At 42.4% G+C, this 16,234-nt stretch overlaps 1 protein-coding gene across 18 annotated transcripts in view; it reads right to left on the bottom strand.

Moving 5' to 3' along the window:
- Window positions 1-16,234, bottom strand: part of RBFOX1 (RNA binding fox-1 homolog 1) — a 2,444,696-nt gene that overhangs the window by 104,274 nt on the left and 2,324,188 nt on the right. For all 18 annotated transcript variants that reach the window (XM_061401054.1, XM_061401052.1, XM_061401049.1 and 15 more), the window contains one exon: window positions 8,910-8,963. In XM_061401054.1, the coding sequence (XP_061257038.1) occupies window positions 8,910-8,963 (54 nt within the window). The remainder of the gene's footprint in view (window positions 1-8,909; window positions 8,964-16,234) is intronic.

Genomic DNA, 16,234 nt, shown 5'->3' with positions numbered 1-16,234 from the left:
TATTTGGCCAATATGTCTCTATTTACACAACAACTTCATTGCCTGGGCTAATAACAGTGAACCATAAATTTTGAAGAGAACACTAAAAGTGGAAAGCAAAAAAAAACACACAAAACTTAGAAACAAAATGGTTTATGACAGAATGGCAGCTCAAGTTAAAACTTAAAGAGAAAAATGAATCCATATAATTTTTTAAAATCTCTGGTAATTTGCTTTCTTTCCTAAGAAAAGTCTTTAGATTAAAACTAGGAGACTTTTTATCAGTGTAACAGCTTTGGTTATTGAACAGTATTTTGCTATCCTGGGGTCTAACCCTAACTCTAACCCTAACGCTAACCCTAACCCTAATTTTTCTAACCAATGTGTTCTTACATCTTTCAGTCTTTCAGGGTTAATCCACATATATTCCTCATGATTAGACTCCTATTTGTTCTGAATATAGATCTGGGTACTAACTCATCACTAAGTGTTCTTCTTCTTCTTATTTTTTTAATCAGAGCTTTCAATAGGTGTGTGTCTGTCTGTGTGTTAGTCACTCAGTTGTGTCAGACTCTTTGTGACTCCATGGACTGTAGCCCGCCAGGCTCCTCTGTCCATGGGATTCTCTGGACAAGAAGACTGGAGTGGGTTGCCGAGCCCTCCTCCAGGGGATCCTCCCCACCCAGGGATCGAACACAGGTCTCCTACATTGCAGGCAGATTCTTTACTGTCTGAGCCACCAGGGAAGCCTTTGTCAACCATCAGAAGATAAACCAGAATCCAGATTATGGTATTATCAAGTCTTTTGCAACTTTTCTCTAGAAGGTCCTCTTTGATCTTAGTCAATACTTTGCAGCCTTTGGAGAAACCTGATTTTGCCCCAGTAATTCCCATCTCAGATGAACATCAAGCATTTGTATTATTTTTATTTCTTTTTAGAATTTTCTCAATGGATTCTGAAGATAAAGGTTGAAAAACTCCTTTGTACACTACCAAATTCCTTCTTACTCAGCAGTAAAATGCCTTTCTCTCTGCCTTCTTTCCTGGCAAACACTTACTTATCCTTTCACAACTAATTTATGGCACCCCTTTTAAGGCAGAGAGCCTGGCTATTTTCCAGTCTTCCAGGAGGTACCATTATTTATTATGTGTGTGCAAGCCTGCTCATTCGCTTCAGTCATGCCCAACTCTTTGCAACCCTATGGACTGTAGCCTGCCAGTCTCCTTGTCCATGGGATTCTCCAGGCAAGAATATTGGAGTGGGTTGCCATGCCCTCCTCCAGGGGATCTTCCTGACCCAGGGATTGAACCCATGTCTCCTGCGCCTCCTGCACTGCAGGCAGATTCTTTACCACTGAGCCACTGGGGAAGCCCATTATTTATTATACCTGAGTTTATTTGCCTGAATCCTTTATTGCTCTGCCAAATTCTGGAGGGAATCACTGCTACCCCAGCGCCTACCACAGTGCTTGATGCTTCCCAGGTCCTCGATCCTGCTACTCTGATATAAAGGATGAGTTAAAGGAAGCCAGTGGTATGTGTGAATTTACTCACAGCCTCTCTCTGTGGCCCTCCCTTGATGGACATCATGTAACTGAGTGACAGCCAGCTGACCCCATGGATTCGTGCAGTATTGTGTAATTGCTACCAAGTGCAATGCTAAACAGAAACACAAAACCTCCCCAGGGAATAAGCTTTGTGTTTATTTTTGCAGGGGATCTTCCCGACCTACGGATCGAACCCAAGTCTCCTGCATCATAGGCAAATTCTTAACTGTCTGAGCCACCAGGGAGGCCCAGAAAAGGGTTATGCTCATACGATATACAGATTCTTCACATACTAGTTCTGTGATTTAAATGAATGAGAGAAACTCTCTGTGAAACCTTGGTTTCATAATTTCTATAATGAAGACAAGGCTATAACATTTTTATAAGAACGGGAGGAGAGGCAGAATTTGGCACAGAGAAAGTGCCCAAAGTTGTCTTATGTTGCTGATGTTTCAAATTGCTGAGTATGTTGATGAGGACAGCCTAGAACTTTCCCTGTGAAGTTTATCCAGAGTCACATACCTGAACCTCATCATCCTCCCATGGCCTAAAGGTGGGGCATCTCCTACAAGGACCATCTTGACACTCCTCACTTTGGGGGTAGCTCGCCTTGATGGCCTTTCCATTCAATAGAATGGGGACACATTTATTTAGGAAATGCTGTTTCCAGCACATAAGCAAGTTCTAATCCTATCTGAAGATCAAAAACGCCCACAGGGCCCCATCAAAGCTGAGCTGCAGTCCCTCTGTGGGACAGGGAAGGACGCAGATAAAAATTAAGGCCAAATGTGGGCTGGGCTGGGATGAAATCTGATAAGACAGATGCAGAGTGCAGAGGGGAGAAGCACAGTGAATTGCAACTGAAAGGGGAGGCAAAGGTAAACAGATGTACAAGATAAACTCTTTGAAGTGGAACATTTCCAGGCTGAAAATCCTTTGCTTGGGGACTTCAATCTGGACTCTTCTGTTCCAGTTCACTGGAGTGCATTGCACTGGAATCTGGCAGATGTGTAAATTATACAAAATATCACTGAGCCAAAGGTCACTGTGCATGTGGAGCAGCTCCTCACCGCCATGGCTCTGAGGCCAGGCAGGGTTGGTCCTCCGGGTGGCTACAAGGAAGTGCAGAGCTGTAGAGGGGCATTCCTGGTGGCTCAGCAGTAAAGAATCTGCCTGCCAATGCAGGAGATTCGAGTTCAATCCCTGGGTCGGGAAGATCCCCTGGAGAAGGGAACAGCAACCCACTCCAGGATTCTTGCCTGGAGAATCCCATGGACAAAGAGCCTGGCAGGTTACTGTCCACGGGATCACAAAGAGTCGGACATAACCGAGCAACTAAGCGCATACTATTTCAGGATGCTAAGACCATCACCCCAGATGGGGCATGCTTGGTACCCAGGCTTTTGGTAGATTACCCCAAGCCCAACCCAAAGTCTAGGACTGTGACCAAATTTTTCAACAGCAACAAATGTCAGGCTAACCCAGATTCTGGACAAATCTTACTTTTGTCAGAAGCTACTGTATCCAAATTTCAGGAATGGAATTAGAAAGAAGTCCATCCAAAAGTGTGGCTAAAGGTCATTCTATTAGTTGTAATGGACTCAGCAAACTCAAGTGGGGGTAGAGGAGCAGCTGGCAGGGAGACCTACATCTAACCTTCTTCTGACCCAATTCTTAGATGAATCATGGTTCACAGTGGCCAAGAGCTCACAGAAAACCAATACCTTGCTTCAGGTAATCCAAGGTCAAATACAGCTGCCCTTTTGAGATGTGCAATCTCACAGTGCTCATCCATCCTCTTCATTTGATCCCAATCCTCTTTCCCATCACCTAGCCTGGTATCAAGTCACGTGGTCTGTGGCCAGCTTTGTGCTGACGTGGACACAATCAATCCAGGCGACTTCAGAGATCACACTAATCTCTTATATTTCTATCTTACCTTATAGTCTGTGAAGTTTTATTATACTCATTATGGTATCTGATCCTCCCTATAACCCCAGGATAACCTGGTTTTAAGACCTGGCCACTTTTCAAATGTGACTTTGCAGCCATGTATGCCCTTTTTGGAGTATGTGTCATTCTGTTTCACACCCCCACAAAACCAGAAATATTTATTTTCAGAAGAAAGATCCACTCAGGACCCCCTTCTTTCCCCCTCTCCCCACCGCCAAATCCACTAATGATAATAGCGTCACCCCACCCAGACTATTGTTCATCATCGTCTTCAAGGTCTCCAAGTTAACTGGCTCTGTATCTCTCTCCTTTTGATTTTGTGTGTTTCCCATCATCAAAACCTAACCCTATCTTAGATCTGCACTGCATTGGAAGAGCTTTTCCTTTCTCCATTGATCATGACTTGTGGAGTAATTTAACTCCGTTCCAATTTTCCTCTGCAGGCGGGGTGCTCCCCATCCATGGAAGTGAGTTATGCATGTTCAAGTGGAGCATCTTATGAATCTTGTTAAGCTCTGCTGCCTTATAGCCCCACTGATGGAATATTTAATCACAGAAATGAGTTGGCAGATATGATAAACAGTGTGTGTGAGCTCTGTAGCCATCTTACCAGCAACTAAGAAATGGATGAATTTGCCATTTGTCAGCACCATGTCGACAACTGTGTATAGCCTTCTGTTATTTATTTTTATTTTGTTTCACTTATGTGTGAAGATTAAAAGTGCTTTCCATCAACAGTTTTGTTGGCTTGATATCATGATTATCCCTTAAGGATATAATTTTTTTTTAAAAATCTCTTGTCACAATGACAGGGAAAGTGTTGAGATCTCCTCTTAAAAATCCTGTTTCTAATTACACTAAGTAACTTGAGAAATGCTATTGTGGGCTTCTCAGGTGGTGCTAATGGTAAAGAACCTACCTGTCAATTCGTGAGACTCAGGTTTGATCCCTGAGTCAGGTAGATCCCCTGGAGGAGGGTATGGCAACCCACTCCAGTCTTCTTGCCTGGAGAATCCCATGGACAGAGAATTCTGGGGGCTACATCCCTAGGGTTTCATATAGTCAGACACGACTGAAATGACTTAGCATGCGCACACTGGCAACGGACATTTGCAGATATTCTTCTTCTATTTAGTACCTTCAATTTTATTTTGACTCTAAAATGGAATGCCCATAGAAGCTGACTGGAGTCTTTGAAACTCACCTGGGCTTTTTTTTTTTTCTATTGACTTATCAATCATTTGTCATGAGAATACGCCTCAAGGAGTCTGAAGATCATTAGGCTTAGAAAAAAATCATCAATGCTGCTGCTTAGTTTTATAGGAAAACATCCACTTGTCTTTGGAGGAGATTTATGTATGTTCATAGAATATGCTGATTTAGGTATATCTGCTTCTGGAGACTGGGACTGGATAAGCATTTAAAAGAGTCCTTACAGGCATAACTTGATGAGAGTTCAGAAAAACCACTCCCAGTGAAAGACCTTTCATAACAGGTTTCTAAATGGTTCCCCTGGAATGTGTGTGTGAGGGAGAGTGTGTGTCATAATTTATCAAAGCAAATTAATACTGTTCAGCTAGTAATTAAAGATCCTCATTAAGAGGTGTAACTGTTCTCCCCACCCCCACCCTGCATTAGCAATAAAAATGCACTCAGGGCGTCAAGAGGGTATAGACGAAAATCAATAACCTGCCATTTTATAATTAAAGAGAAAATAAATGTTAGGGAAAAGTCCACTAAATTAGGAAAATTACCTTAAGGAGAAATTGAAAATATTGATTTTAATTTACAAAATATGTGGACTTTTCCTGCCCATTCTGGGAGACAATTGGAGGCTGGGTTGTTAATTCTGTATAAGCTTCAGAAAATCAATGATTATACTATGGGGATATGGTGATCTTTGTCATTAATGCAAAAATCTTATATATAGAAATGACTAATAAAATAAGGCTGGTTCTCTATCTCAGGTAGATACAGTGCTGACCTATGAAATACCCACAGCAAATCAATGACATGGTCTTCATTTCAGCTCTGGGGCACATTCAAAATTCCAAGATAAATCCTGACTATTTTTATACTTGGGGAAATTTCGAATGCCCCCTAGATTCTTAGTCATGGGTATTTAAACGGATAACATAAGGCATTATACCTGGTTATGGAAATGAATAAGTTCTACGGCTCTGTTTTGCATATATGCATCCCACACACACAGGTGCCTGAAATTTCAAATGGAAGCTAGCAGGATTCTCAGGGTTTATGGGTCTTCAAGTATTTCAAAGGAATTGTTCTGGAGTGTTGAGGTTGCAGCAGCATTTTCCCAGATTTCTGAATATCATGAACTCTGGCAACCCACTCCAGTCTTCTTAACTGGAGAATCCCATGGACAGAAGAGCCTGGCGGGCTACAGTCTATGGGGTCACAAATAGTTGGACACGACTGAGCGACTGAGCAGCTGAGCACACACCCACACTGCCTACCTACACAGACAAACGTACGGGCAAAAAAAGACAGCCTCTGGTTCTGAAGGACGGCCCAGGTACTGGCCACACCAAACACAAATACTCAGATTCCTCAAGTAACATTTACTTATCTGTCTCCAGCCGCCACCTTTTTTTTAGATTCAAGTTTATTGGAGCAGCCCATAGAAATAATTATCCAGTTGTCCAGGCTCCTGAAAACTTCCCCTGACACAACCAGTTAATACATCTAAATATGATGGTGGATTCCCTGGAGGAGGAAATGGCAACCCACTCCAGTACTGTTGCCTGGAGAATCCCATGGACAGAAGAGCCTAGAGGGCTACAATCCGTGGGCTTGCAAACAGCTGGATGTGACTGAGCGACTGAGCATAAGCAGCATGCATGGTGGTTGGAATAATCCAAAATGATCATTTCATTTCTCTCTTTAATTTGCCTTATTTGGACAGAGTAGTAATGTGATCTCCTATTAGAAGGCATGCTCAGTAAGAATGATGACTTCCAACATTCATAAAAAATAAAGCAGAATAAGCTGGTTGCAAAGAACACAGGCTCTTAACTTCAACTCTAGCTGGCTTCTTACCAGCTGTGAAATCTTAATCCCGTGATGCAAACCCTTTGGACTTTAGTTTCCACATTTGGGAAACTGCTGTGAGGATTCAAATACATTCATTTAGGTAAAGTGCTTAAAACAGGGCCTGACCAAAAAATTCTCAGTCAATAGTAACCCTTGTAATAACATTCTTTCCCTGGAGTCCAGAGACCTGACTTTTGAGGCTGGGCCCAGGGCTCATTTCAATGGTTGCTCTAACACTCTAAGAGTTATACAGATTCATCTATTCTTGTATGTGTAAGTCATTCTGGATGGTTTCTTCTGAATTAACAACCTCTTAGACACTCACATACATGCAAAGAGGTTTGAAGTCACTTGTAAGGGAGATAATTTGGTGTTTTCCTGGCTGCATGAGCCAAAGGTGAACAGTAATTATATTGCATGGGGCTAAAAAAATGTACTGTCTTCTCTCTGATTCAACTCACACATTCATACTCTACCTCCTCATAGGACAGTGTCAAGCTTCCTGTTCTTGATCTCATTATTTTGGGGGGGAAGACATGCACATTGGCACACACACAGAGAGAAAATCTGTCACCTTTCTATTCTAGCAACTCCATCTTACCGGGCACCACCTGCAAATACACAGAAGCTGCTTTCCAACTTCCACCTTGCCCTTTCGGGAGATTTCGTTTCTTTGGAGATTTGGGCAACCCCAGCAATGTCTGTGCCCCCTGGATTGGATACCCTAAGCCCTGAAGCACTAGTCTCTCACATTGAGAAGAGAATCTTTTAGTCTAGTGGGTCACCCAGAATTCAGCAGAATCAGCTCTCAGTTAACTTTCCCCTTATGGCAGAGAGGTGGGGCATTAACTTATTTATCTGTATTTCCCCAACATTTATATGGTGCCGGTTATGCACCAATACTCTTCATATATCAACCCATGTAATTCTTATAAATACTTGTGAGTTTGTTACTACCACCATCTCCCACGGAACAGATGAAGACGCTGAGGCACAGAGAGGTTAAGCAACTTGCCTAGAGTCACACATCTGGTAAGCAGAGAAACCAGGGTTCCATCCCAGGGTGCCTGAGAGTAACAGCCACGTTTCTCACTCCGTGATATGTCCTCGTGGGAAGTGGATCCCACCACATAATCATAGAAAGTCTCAAAGCTAGGTCCTTCCCCACCCCCTCACATAGGAGTCAGCACAACTACTTCACTATTAGAGTCCCTTGATGTAGCCCAGGCTTGTAATAAAATTCACACATGAAGAACAACTCCAAACACTGTCTATCTAAAATCTGGAACTCAGCTATCATGTTGGGCCTTTCCAGATTTACCATCTTTTAAAATCAAGTTGGTTTTTGTGCTAGAGCAGATATTAAAGTTTCCTATATTCCTTTGTCATCCACTAAGGTCAGTGTTGACTTTCAGGAAAATGACCGATGTAGAGCATCACAGAAGAGAGAAAGCAAGGGGAGTGGCTTACCATCAAGAGATTACAAAAGAGTGGATATAGACCAATGGGTCGTTGATTTCTCCTTATTAAAAAGCAAGGGCCACATCGAAGCAAGACTTCTTCTCAACCCTCTACATGGCAAATCTACTGAGGTTGATTAGGTTGAACATCCCAGATGTTCAATGCAGCTTTGTTCATGAGCAGGAAAAATAATTGGTAGAAGTTTAACGGGCAAAGCCGAGCAAAAAAATAAAAAACCAGTCTCAGCTGCTGTTGCTTCCAGGTTACTCTCTCCCCAAATTTGATGACCAAGTTTTCTGGGACAGAGGATTTGAGTGGTCGTTGGTGAGCAGCAAGGAAGGGACGAGGAAAAAGATATAGACCCTTGAAGGCAAAGCAGAGAGAAAGGGAACCACTACGGAACATTGATTAATGGAGAAAGAAGGAGAACTTAACTTTCCTAGTTTCCTAAATAATTCTCTTTGCAATTCCAACTCACTGCCACATCATTGAGATAATTAATCCAATTCTCTGCTTTGCCAAGGGGAAAAAAAAAAAAAATGCAACTCCAAATGGAAAGGTATGGCTCAAAAACACATTCAGGCACATTGAAAGAAAACCTGTGTGAACAGCCGAACATTTGTTCAAAGGCTCTTGAACAAAATCTCAATGCTTTTTTTGAGGCAAAATCTATGTGAAACATCACAAGGGGCTGTGGCCCCATGCTTATATCACAATGTAACTTACACGATTCCCCTTTATTTTTTTTTTAAGATTTTTTGAACACTTTTGGTTTTGCCTTAAAAAAAATCATTCAGAACTTGGGAGGACAGGAATTTATTGGTTCAGATTATTTGATGAAACCCACTCTTTATAGGCAGGCAAAGCACATGTAGGAAAGACAAAGAAAATATCATGCAAAGAGAAACTCTTTACCTGCATAGAATTCAGGACTGTACACTGCACCCACAACTGGATTCAATTTCCAGCCTTAAAACAAATACACAAAAATGTTATCACGTTTGATTCAACAACTCATATCATTGCAAGTTAACCACAAGTCAAATGGGTTGGCTTTTTTTTTTTTTTTTTTTTATGGATTTATGGCCTTCTTTGATTTTCTGCCTACATAATAGTACAGAAACTACTGACCAGCTACAGATGAACCTTTTGAAAAGGATATGGTGATTGATTTTGCCCCATATCCATATTTTCTAAAGCCCCTATAATAACTTAAGTATTTTGTTCTTCTTTCATGTATCACTGCTAGATAATCCATCACATCTCTTTGTATTAAGTTTGCAAAAATTTGGAAGCACACATAAAACAGAATTCTTTTAGAAACATTCTTCAGTTCAGTTCAGTAGCTCAGTCATGTCTGACTCTCTGTGACCCCATGGATTGCAACATGCCAGGCCTCCCTGTCCATTGCCAACTCCCAGAGTTTACTCAAACTCACATCCATTGAGTCAGTGATGCCATTCAACCATCTCGTCCTCTGTTGTCCCCTTCTCTTCCTGCCTTCAATCTTTCCCAGCATCAGGGTCTTTTTTAATGAGTCAGCTCTTCGCATCAGGTGGCCAAAGGATTGGAGTTTCAGCTTCAGCATCAGTCCTTCCAATGAACACCCAGGACTGATTGCCTTTAGGATGGACTGGTTGGGTCTCCTTGCAGTCCAAGGGACTCTCAAGACTCTTCTCCAACACCACAATTCAAAAGCATCAATTCTTCCACGCTCAGCTTTCTTTATAGTCCAACTCTCACATCCACACATGACTATGGAAAAACCATAGCTTTGAGTAGATGGACCTTTGTTGGCAAAGTAATGTCTCTGCTTTTTAATATGCTGTCTAGGTTGGTCATAACTTTTCTTCCAAGGAGCAAGCGTCTATATTCTAATAATTGTCATTCCTAATTGCGACCCAGAGACCCCATAGAATTCCAAAGTGCTTTCTAAAACCCAAATAAAATGACATTCATTCACTATAGATTGTGTGGAATACATTTCAAAGAATTCAAAAACCATACAAATTCTTAGTCAATGCATGATATCTAAGAGAACTTTCAAATAACCTGTATATAGGATTAACAGAATTTTGTAATTTTCCAAATGTTCTGCATGGTGCATTTTCTGTAAAATAAATCCTGGCCCTTTAGAAACTTCTACTTAAGAAAATAGCAAACAAGATTATCTGCAAATCAGGAAGCTATCTGCACTACACAAGCACTGCACACTATTTAGGGAACAATCTATGGGCTTCCCTGGTGGCTCAGTGCTAAAGAATCCACCTGCAATGCAGGTGACACAGGTTCAGTCCCGGGGTTGGGAAGATCCCCTGGAGAAGGAAATGGCAGCCCACTCCAGTATTCTTGCCAGGGAAATTCCATGGACAGAGGAGCTTAGCAGGCTATGGTCCATGGGTTCTCAAGACACGACTTGGTGACTAAACCACCAGCTCAAAAAATGATCATACTTTAGGGTTTAGTGATTAATTCCTGTTTCTTCTGTTTTGTGTGTGTGTGTGTGTGTGTGTGTGTGTGTGTGTGTGAAAGCATCTATTATAGAACTGCTGAAAGACAGGGGACAGGTATGGGAAACCCTGTGTCCTTGGGCTGAAGGTTAAACACCAGAGGTCCTTTACTAAATGCTCCTGAGAAAAAGCAATGGTGAGAGTTGTGATGTGAGAGAAGGTATTTCTGACAAGTACTCTCAGAGCTTTTTCTGGAAGGGAGAGGTGTGCCATCCCATTGCCTGGTACAAGTGATGCACCTATAAGAACAGCTGAGAGGTAGCCACAACCTACTGAGCCACTAAGGAAGCGTGTGTGTGTGTGTGTGTGTGCTCAATCATGTCTGACTCTTTGTGACCCCATGGACTGTAGCCACTGAGGAAGACAGATAGAGTAACTCCCCTACATATGAACAAGTTCCATTCTGAGAGCATGTGCATATGTCCAGTTTGTTTGTAAGTCCAACAAAGTTAGCTTAGATACCCAACTGACACAATTGGCTATATAGGTTTATAATACTTTGCACACAAATAACACATAAAAACAAAAAATAAAGAAGACATTTTTAATCTTACACCTTGAAAAGGATAGCAGTATAACGGCTGGCATCCAGGAGCTGGCATCAAAGGAACACGCAAGAAGAGAAGGGAGAGGGGGTGGGAGATGGTAGAACTGAAGGATCGTCAGCAATAGGAGATGGAGGGTGAGCTGCAACTTCATTCATGCCAGATGCATCTATCTATCATCTATCTGTCCGTCCATCCATTCATCCATCCATCTGTATCATTTCTATTATGTCTTTTGATTGATCAATCAACTTATCAGCTCTTATCAAAGCTGACCTGACATCTTCTTAGGCACACAGCTTCATGGCATTATCTATCTACCAATGATCTACCAGTTTACTATATCTCCCTATAGAAAACTTTCAATTAATATAAACATAAACGAAACAAAACAATACTCTCCCTCCTCAGGAAATCCGTGCCATCTTACAGTCACAAGCATTAATTGAGAGCGATAACTGAGTAGGTCTCCTCTACAAGAAGCCAGCTAGGATCTGGGAGCAGCAAAATCCAATGATACTGCTCAGGGAGCCCTGGAAACATCAGAAGAGGGTTTTCCCTTCTTCCCATCACTGGTCCTGACTCTTACATAAAGCTACTCTGCTCCCACCGGAGGAGAAACAAAGGCACATCTGAACCACACCTCAGGCATGGAGACCTAACTTCTCATTCCCTCCTCCCTCTGAAGTGGATTTCTCACCAAGACACCCCCCTTCAGCAAATGGCATCTCCATCCGCTTCATTCCTCAAAACAAAATTCTTGATCAATAATGCCTTGATGCTCCCTTAATCCTCACATATCCTGTACCATCCATTAAAAAATCCTATAGGTTAGACTTTGAAAAGGTACTTCTACTCTCTCTACATCCCTCTCTTACCAATGCCATCATGCTAGCCTAGACATTTCTATTTCTTAAGTACATGGCAACAAACAAGTCCACATAATCTAACTCCAGTCCCTTTATATGGTACCACTGTTTCCCTCCCTCCAATCTATGGTGATATTGGCCTATTAAATCTTTTCTAAAGAACCAAAGATCCTTCTAGAGCATTCTGAATTGTACCCACTGCTTGCTCTGCTTGGACAAATCTGCCCAGTACTCAAAGTTTACCAGCTATGACAAACCCAGACAGCATATTAAAAAGCAAAGAAAAACTTCCCTCTAGTCAAAGCTATGGTTTTTCCAGCAGTCATGTACGCATGTGAGAGTTGGACCAAAAAGAAGGCTGAGCACCGAAGAACTGATGCCTTCAAAATGTGGTGCTGGAGAACTCTTGAGAGTCCTTTGGACTGCAAGGTCAAACCAGTCAATTCTAAAGGAAATCAACCCTGGATATTCATTGGAGGGACTGATGCTGTAGCTGAAGCTCCAATACTTTGGCTACTTGATGCATTGGAGAAGACCCTGATGCTGGGAAAAACTGAAGGCAAAAGGAGAAGGGTGTGACAGAGAATGAAATGATTGGATGGCATCACCGACTCAATGGATGAGTTTGTGCAAACTCTGGAAGACAACAAAGGACAGGGAAGCCTGGCGTGCTGCAGTCCATGGGTTGCAAAGAGTCAGACTCAATTGAGCAACTGAACAACAACGTCTTCTCCAGGGCAGGCTGCCTAATGTCTCTCCCTTCCCCAGTCTTCAGGCTGTTCCCTGATGCAATTCCCAGCTTTGTTTTCTGCAAAGCAGTTAACACCACTTAGATTTCTCTTTTTTCTTTCTTCACTTGCTCTTAATTGTTTCTATAACCACCCTCCCTCATTAAAATTGATGGTAAAGCAAGTGGGACTGACTGCTGTCCGAAGTGAATTCCCAACATACAAAACTGTGTGTTTGGATCCATAAATATTTACTTAGTTTTGCTCTAAAGGAACTGAAAGAATAAAGAGCTTTTTTCTAATGGACTCATTCCTTTTTGGCTGTGCTCTCCTTCCAACCATCGATGACCTGCTTCCTTATACACATTTACAAAAAAAGGGGAGGCACCATTAGGGGTGACTATCTTCAAGGGAAAGGCAATAAGAATCCAGCTCTTGAAAATCACCTCTGCTCATACTTAACAGGGCTCTTGCAGGCTTATGTAAATGCATGCAAATCACATGCAAATGGTCTCCTAGTCCCTTCCACTCCTTCTAGTACCTGGAAGGGACCCTTGGGATCACCCTGCTGGAGACAGGAGCCTGCACTGTCAGGAAGACGGACAAAATGATCCCAGTTTTAATTTCTAAGGCAGTTTGTGTTTGTCCCCAGGCCTCACGAATTCAGAGATTTTGATCAAGGACATTAAACCGAACAATGAGGCTTACAGCAAAGGGAGAATTGCTGATAAAAACCCATGGCTCCCAGCCTCCCAGAGCCCCCATACAAGAAGGCAATGGAGCAGACACCAGACACATGGGGGTCTCACTCCACATCAGACGTAAGAGCTGTTTAGAGGGACCCTTCTGCAGCCCTGCTTCAAGGGGCTGCCTCCAAATCAGTGCTCCCCTCCTTAAATTCAGCTTCTTAAAGGTCATCTGCCAGCCTTCTGTAGAAAACACTGGCTGAGGTCCTCCGTGTTAACTATGGCTATATAGGGTGTTAAAAGACAGGTCTGAATGTGCACACAAACAAATCAACACATGTCTTCTCCAGGGCTTTGCTGAGTTGAATTTCAAGGAAAACCCATTCAAGAAAGCACCCTTAAACGCCCGACAGGCATTTCCAAAACTGTCCTGAGGCTTTCTAAAGACATATACTGCAGATGCCAGGAATCTGGTATTTGAAATGCTGCAGAAGGCAATGCCCAAAATGAAAAGTCATTTGCACATTGCATCCAGTTCACTCAGTAACTTTTTCTTTTTTTGAAATACATGTTTATTGTCAACATTTAAATTTCATCTATGATACAAGATTTCTGCTTCTTTTCAAATATGAGCAGAAATGGCACCTTCAGGAATTCCCTACAGACCAATTTGCTGGGGTGACCAGGGACCACCCTCACTTAAGCCCCCAGTTTGTCTGTTCCCTGTTACATGCTTGGCTTGGGGGCCAAAAATCAGCGATCTTTTGGCTACCCTGTGCTGTTTTTTCCTTCTGCTGCTGCTGATGCTAAGTCGCTTCAGTCGTGTCCGACTCTGTGCGACCCCATAGATGGCAGCCCACCAGGCTCCGCCGCCCTTGGGATTCTCTAGGCAAGAACACTGGAGTGGGTTGCCATTGCCTTCTCTGGTTTTTTCCTTCCAGAAAACTATTTTGCTTTGCTCAGTATGAAAACAAAAGAGAGTCAAAAAGGCTGCAAGTTTCTCAGACCTTCTCTGTTTATTTTACCTGGCCAGCCTCTGTTGGCATCCGAATATTTTATCCTTAAACTAGTATATCTATCTGCTTACTATCATAGCAAGAAATGGAACAAGATGGCTATTTATTATTGATATTATCATGTCATTACATTTTTAGGGCACTTTGTGCCTGCCACTGTGTTGAGTATTTCATCTCCTGTGTGTGTGTGTGTGTGTGTGTGTGTGCACACGCACGTGCGCTTGTGAGAGTTTGTGCGCACTCCATCACTCAGTTATGTCTGACTCTTTGTGACCCCATGGACTGTACCCTGCCCGTCTCCTCTGTCCATCAAATTTTCCAGGCAAGAACACTGGAGTGGGTTGCCATTTCCTCCTTCAGGGGATCTTCCCCACCCCAAGGATTGAACCCGAATCTCTTTCCGTCTCCTATGGAGACAGGTGGATTCTTTACCGCTGAGCCACCAAGGAAGCTTCATGTCCCGTAATAACCTCAAACATCCTATATAGTAGGTCCCATTATATCTACAGGTCCCACTTGAGAAAGCTCTTATGCAGAACGTTTCAACAGCCCCCCTGCAGGTCAACCATCCCTAAAAAACAGAGGTGATATAAAATCCACCTCTATACAGTTTTGGATCTTTTTGTTCAGTTTTCACCCTTCTTGTGAACGCTGAAAAAATAGAAGAGCTACATCCAACACTCACACTTCTCCAACACTGAAGAAATTCCTGGGATTATGGTTGTCCACTTATTTTACAGAGCAAATATTTGATTGCCAATGAGCACAGTAAACCCTAACTCTTCTCTGAGGCTTGATGTCCTTAGGAAAACCCAGCAATATGGAAGTAGCCCACTCAACTCCCTCTTGATGGAGCTTTCAGATCGGGAGGGTTTTCCAGACCCTTCTATGTCATTCCACAGTCTTTTAGAGGCAAGCTCAAAGGTCCTGGGAAAGGACCTCTACAGTATTATTAATCTACCTCCTCCATAGTATTATTAACTGTGCTCCTCTAGAGCAGAGAGTCCTAGTAACGTGTCTATCATGTTTCGGATCCTGTCTTACTCATCACTGGAAATTCTGCAGCTGCTTAACACTTTGTTGGATGATTGACTGATATCCAAAAGGAACGCATGAAATGTGATGATGGCACTGACAGTTAGATTCTTTTCCATTTGGGGATGACCTCAAAAGTCGATGACTTGAGTAAATCCATAATTTTGCTGAAGCCTAAGTTTGATGGTTTGTGAGGATGAATGAGGTAGCTCACAAATGAATCCCCCAAATCACTTAATTTTCTCATTGCTGTGTGACTTCATTGATCCTCACTTTTCTATTTTTCCCTCCAACTTTATTGAGGTATAATTGGTATCTATATTGAAAGTGTACCATTTGTGGATTTGCTATACATACACATTGTAAAATTCTTTCCATAATCAAGCTAATCAACATATCCATCATCTCACACAGCTACCACTTTCTTGTTTCTTTCTTTTTTGTGTGGTGATAAAATTTTCCATTAACACAGTCATGCTTGTTAAGGATCTAAGTGAAAGTGAAAAGTGAAAATGAAGTCGCTCAATGATGTCCGACTCTTTGTGACCCCATGGACTGCAGCCTGCCAGGCTCCTCTGTCCATGGGATTTTCCAGGCAAGAATACTGGAGTGGGCTGCCATTTCCTTCTCCAGGGGATCTTCCCAACCCAAGGATTGAACCTGGGTCTGTCGCATTGTAGGCAGATGCTTTTACTGTCTGAGGCACCAGGGAAGTCCAAGGATCTAAGAGGGCCCCTATCTTTCCAGAATGTTGTATTGCATTTTATGGGAAATTTTATTTGTAGTGATGGCACTCACGAATTAAGGATTGATAAAGTTTTGAGAATCCTTTACTTGAATAGTAAAATTCT

The sequence above is a fragment of the Bos javanicus genome, chromosome 25 (genome assembly GCF_032452875.1).
Source record: "Bos javanicus breed banteng chromosome 25, ARS-OSU_banteng_1.0, whole genome shotgun sequence".
Classification (NCBI taxonomy): domain Eukaryota; kingdom Metazoa; phylum Chordata; class Mammalia; order Artiodactyla; family Bovidae; genus Bos; species Bos javanicus.
This window is presented reverse-complemented; position numbering and strand designations above follow the sequence as displayed.